Here is a 5,433-nt window from a genome sequence, read left to right as displayed (position 1 = left end):
TTCTAGTATTGCAATGGCTGATTCCTACAAAACAAAGGAGGTGGCAGCTGCCTGGCGTATGCACTCTTATGCCTAATTGTTCACTTTCAAAAGAAGAGAATGAAAATAAAAGAGAGGTTAGAGTTTTCCGATATACTTGAAAGATTCTCTAAAACCTTATATTTATAAGTTGTTACACCTTTCTATTAGAGCCGTGTGAGGTGGCACATCTCCATTGGAACAAGACAATCCTCTAATAAGAATCATTCACTTGTAAAGTTTCTCCATAGTTACATTTATATCGACACTTTTATGCTAAGTGAAGTAGTGTTTTTTTAGCTCTCGAAAGTTGACTCTCACTCTTCTGTAAAGCTCTCGACTTGTTGTAGAACCAAATGATTTTGGTTTCCTAAAAGCTACACATTCAGTTGACCTTTGCCCATAATTGAAAATGTATCTATAGGGAATATTTATCTACTTAGTTATCACTAATTAATAAATTAGCTTACTAAATTTGAAAAACAAAAACTAGACTTTTGATAATTTTATTAAAACAAAATAATGAATTAATAAAAGTAAAAAAGAAATTAAATACATAATTTGCAAATTTATCTATTTATTGTATGTGATGTATCAAGTAAATTACTAAAAAAAATAATTCTTGAATTTTAAATATTAAATATTATAAATGTTGAAAGAGGAATTTGTTTTTTTCAGTTTTTAAGAGATGGGATTCATCTTTCTATCTATAAATGGACTTGGGCCAATAGGTCCGTAGGATCCAGTCATGGCCGCTTCATAGGCGTCTTAACTAAAACAAAAAGCCCAATCTGAAAATAAACACGCAGAGGGCACATGCAATTCGAGAACCGAGTTAGGGCTTTGAAAATACAGAACCAACGATTGAGCGCGCGGGCGAGTTAGCCACTATAACACTACTTCCTCTCTAAGAGCTTCTCCACTCTTCCTCCGTTTCTCCATTTCTTTGAACTTCTTCCTTCGAATTCCTTGGGATCCTATTGAAGTGAAGAAACTCAAATTGAAGTGGATCAAAGATTGAGCAGAAATGGCGTTAGCCTTCGACGAGTACGGTAGGCCATTTATAATCATAAAAGAGCAGGAACAGAAGACTCGATTGAGAGGTCTTGAGGCTCAGAAAGCTAACATTTCCGCTGGAAGGGCTGTTGCTCGGATCCTCCGTACATCTCTTGGTCCTAAGGGCATGGACAAGATGCTTCAGAGTCCCGACGGCGATGTCACTATTAGTAAGTTCATTTCCCTCTCATCCTTTTTCTTTTACTCGTTGTATGTTTAGCTTAGCCGGTTTGATTGTTTGGTTTTTCTGATCTAGTGATGTTTCGTTTTTTTCTTTGTTGGATGGTTCAGTAGGGTTTATGGTTTCCTGCTTCGAGGTTTAAGTACTAGATCTGTTTGATATAATTAGAATGAGTATGCGTGTTTAGAGTTGCTTTGAGCTGCTCGAGCTTGTACAAATGGGGGGATTGATTAAGTTGAAGCAGAAGTTTATAAATATAATAATTGATATAGATTTTCTGCCTTGTCTGTCATAATATGAAGACCATTGTAGCAACGTACTCTTGATTACGGAGATTAACTTAAGGAGATGTAACTGGTTAGTCCTTGTTGTATAAGTTCTTATGCATCTTATATTTAGGTTCCATTATCTCCTGGCATTACAGCGTTTGTTTCTGAAGTGAAATCTAGTTTGGGAGATTGATTTTATTCAAGAGCTGCCCTAATGTGTTACACTTATTTGTTTTCTCAGCGAATGATGGTGCTACAATCTTGGAGCAGATGGATGTGGACAATCAGATTGCCAAGTTGATGGTTGAGCTTTCTCGGAGTCAGGATTATGAAATTGGTGATGGTACAACTGGTGTTGTTGTTCTGGCTGGTGCACTCTTGGAGCAGGCTGAGAAGCTCCTAGAACGTGGAATTCATCCCATTCGTATAGCAGAGGGCTATGAGATGGCTTCCAGAATAGCTTTTGAACATTTGGAGCATATATCACATAAGTTTGATTTTGAAGCAGCCAATATAGAGCCCTTGGTTCAAGTTTGCATGACTACTCTTTCCTCAAAAATGTAAGTCTGGCTGTATTCTCTCCTGTATAGATTGTAGAGGAAGCATCCTTAACTCAAGTTAATTGTGAGTCAGTAGGTTGGTCTAAGCCTTGCAATAGCTTGTCATTTTTGCAATGCGACTCCATTGGTCTCTAGTCTTGTTTGATTGGTTTTTTTTTTTTTTTTTTTTTTTTAAATTCTTTCACAAATGATATAGTGCGACTTTCAAAGTTATGTAGCTGCTTTTTTTGTTATTTATGCTGTGAATTTTCCATTTTTCTTTGTTTTGTAGTGTTAATCGATGCAAGCGCAGCTTGGCTGAAATTGCTGTTAAAGCAGTTCTTGCTGTTGCAGATTTAGAAAGGAAAGATGTTAATTTGGATTTGATAAAAGTTGAGGGAAAAGTAGGAGGCAAGTTGGAGGATACAGAATTAGTATACGGAATAATAGTTGACAAAGATATGAGCCATCCACAGATGCCAAAGAAAATTGAAGATGCAAATATTGCTATTTTGACTTGCCCCTTTGAGCCACCAAAGCCAAAGACTAAACATAAGGTGGATATTGATACAGTAGAGAAGTTTCAGACTCTGCGTAAGCAGGAACAGCAGTATTTTGATGACATGGTTCAGAAATGCAAGGTTAGTTTCTATTGTTATGTCACCACAGAACTGAAGTCTAAAATTGCTTTTTGTGCTGCTTTTTTGTGTGTTCAATACCCTCACTCTAAATTCAATTTCCGAACAACCCTTAGCCTTTGTTTGGGAGTTGGGAGGTTAATGGAGGTGAGAGTTAGAGGAGGTAATGGAAGGGGAGGGGAAGTGATGGAAATGAAGGTTAAAATTTAACCTTGTTTGGGAGTTGGAGTGTAAATGAGAGTTAAAAAGTTTCCATTACTCCCGTTAACCCCCCATTTTGGAGGTTAAGATATAGAGTAATGGGAGTTAAATGTTAACTCCCACTAACCTTCATTTCCTCTCAATAAAAAGCTTCCAAACAAGGTTAATTAAAAAGTTTACATTCCATTACATCCATTAACCTCCTCCCAAACAAGGGCTTAGTTGTGTTGACCATTGGCAATGGGAGACTTGTTTTGTTTAATGGTCTTGGAATTTACTGAGACTGTGGTGTACAATGTGTTGTCTTGTTTACAATTTTCTTTCATGTTAATTTGTTCATAGGATGTTGGTGCTACGTTGGTCATCTGTCAATGGGGGTTCGATGATGAGGCAAATCATTTGTTAATGCACAGAAACTTACCCGCTGTCAGATGGGTTGGTGGCGTGGAGTTAGAGCTGATAGCAATTGCCACAGGTTTGTGTCCAATTCAGCTCCTTGCACTTGTTAGTATCTTGTGATTTGCCTAATATTTTCAGAATGCTGCTGAATGAAGTTGCTGCTAGGATTTTCTTATGATTATCGCAAATTGATGATATCTTGTTTTTGTAGGTGGGAGAATAGTGCCTAGATTCCAGGAATTAACAACTGAGAAGCTGGGGAAGGTAATTTTGCTTAGAATTTTTTTTTTCCTCCTTCCAAACCTTGGTTTATATGCATACCATGAAATTCTTTATTTTACCAGGTAACCTGGTTTTAACCTTGATGACAATTCTACTAAGGTTATTTATTTCCAATATTATTTTGGAATAATATCTCCAATCTTCATTCCATATTTTCACTGCATTTTTCCACATTGATCTCTGTGCTTGATTCATCATCTATGCAGATTCATCTTTCCCGATTGTATTATTCACTTAATAAGTTTTACCCACTTTTTATATATTGAAGGCTGGTTTGGTTCGAGAAAAGGCCTTTGGGACAACAAAAGATCGAATGCTTTACATTGAACACTGTGCAAATTCAAGGGCTGTCACCATATTTATTCGTGGAGGTAGGGCTATATTATCCTTTGGCCTACTTTAAATTGCAATACATTTTGTTTAAGGTTTCGGGTTTATTAATAATTGAGGTGAATGAATGAGATTTTATACTACTACACACAATCCGACTCATTTCTAATTGTAAACGTGTACTAGACCACTTCTCTTTTTCAGAATCTGTCTGACTTCTGTTTGTGGCATTCAAGTAGTTGAAAAACCTTTGTTTGAAATGACAGCTGAGTTTTCATGTTTTAGTACATTTCGAGGTATTTCGCTGTTCTAGTGGAAGAACTTTCTGAAAAAAAAAGAGTCCAAGATTGGCATTTTCTAGACCTAGATGTTGTGTACCAATCATGAGATTTATCTTTTCCTCTGATAATGGTGCCATTTGCTGTTCCCTGGTGATACTGGGAGCACTTTTCTGGACCTTTGTTGCCATTTATTTAGCTAGCATATTTTCATATGACAATTGAGACTAGTAGTTCCTTGATGATTGGCTCCATGAGAAAGGAATGAAAAATGAAAAATGTGATAATATTGAAGAACTAGAAAGAAAATTGTGAGTAGCATGGGATATGAAGTTATTTGCTTTGCATTGTGTCAGGTAACAAAATGATGATAGAAGAGACAAAACGTAGCATCCACGATGCACTCTGTGTAGCAAGGAATCTCATCCGCAACAATTCTATTGTTTATGGTGGTGGCTCAGCCGAGATATCTTGTTCAATTGCTGTGCAGGCAGCTGCTGAGAGATATCCTGGAGTTGAGCAGGTAAACACATTCTTCCCACTGCACCTGCAATGATTTGTTCTTTACTTATTCCTAGAGAACATTTTCTGCTTTAAATACTGACAGCATGTACTTCTTGTACCTGCAGTATGCCATCATGGCATTTGCTGATGCTTTAGATGCCATCCCAGTGGCACTTGCTGAGAATAGCGGCCTCCAACCAATTGAAACACTCTCTCTTGTGAGATCTCAGCAATTCAAGGTAAATGTGATATGTTAACCAATCACATGTCTGGTAATCTGTTCCCATATTCTTTCATCACTATATGGCTATGCTAATTAATTTTCCGTTTCAAACAATCAAATACGCAGGAAAACAATCCTCACTATGGAATAGATTGCAATGATACTGGTACAAATGACATGCGCGAACAGAACGTTTTCGAGACTCTGATCGGAAAGCAACAGCAGATCTTGCTCGCAACACAAGTTGTCAAAATGATATTGAAAATTGACGATGTCATCTCCCCATCGGAGTTCTGATAGGTGGTCTCTGTTCTTTTGTGCTGCTTAACTGACAATTAAATCCATAGTTCCTACTACCTTGTTGGCCTACTTAGGGCATATGATTACTCTCCACCTTAAATTTTTATTGCTTGGCTTACAAATTTTGACTTTTTTTGGTTGGATATGTGGTGTGAAAACTCATTATGTTGTGTTAATTTTTCATGCATTTATGTGCTGTAGTAATTTTTCTTTTA

The 5,433-nt window shown here is 36.9% G+C and overlaps 1 protein-coding gene across 1 annotated transcript; it reads left to right on the top strand.

The window, feature by feature from the left end:
- Positions 1 to 853: 853 nt before the first annotated feature.
- On the top strand, positions 854 to 5,433 carry LOC136229363 (T-complex protein 1 subunit epsilon). The gene is made up of 9 exons (XM_066018092.1): positions 854 to 1,244; positions 1,766 to 2,084; positions 2,356 to 2,704; positions 3,245 to 3,377; positions 3,513 to 3,565; positions 3,852 to 3,954; positions 4,548 to 4,714; positions 4,821 to 4,934; positions 5,045 to 5,433. Exons 1-9 carry the CDS (start codon positions 1,046 to 1,048, stop codon positions 5,213 to 5,215), a joined length of 1,608 nt encoding a protein of 535 aa, XP_065874164.1. The 5' UTR covers positions 854 to 1,045; the 3' UTR covers positions 5,216 to 5,433.

This window comes from Euphorbia lathyris, chromosome 5 (genome assembly GCF_963576675.1).
Source record: "Euphorbia lathyris chromosome 5, ddEupLath1.1, whole genome shotgun sequence".
NCBI classification, from domain to species: domain Eukaryota; kingdom Viridiplantae; phylum Streptophyta; class Magnoliopsida; order Malpighiales; family Euphorbiaceae; genus Euphorbia; species Euphorbia lathyris.
Note: the sequence above shows the minus strand (reverse complement) of the source record. Positions and strands in the feature narration are given on the sequence as shown.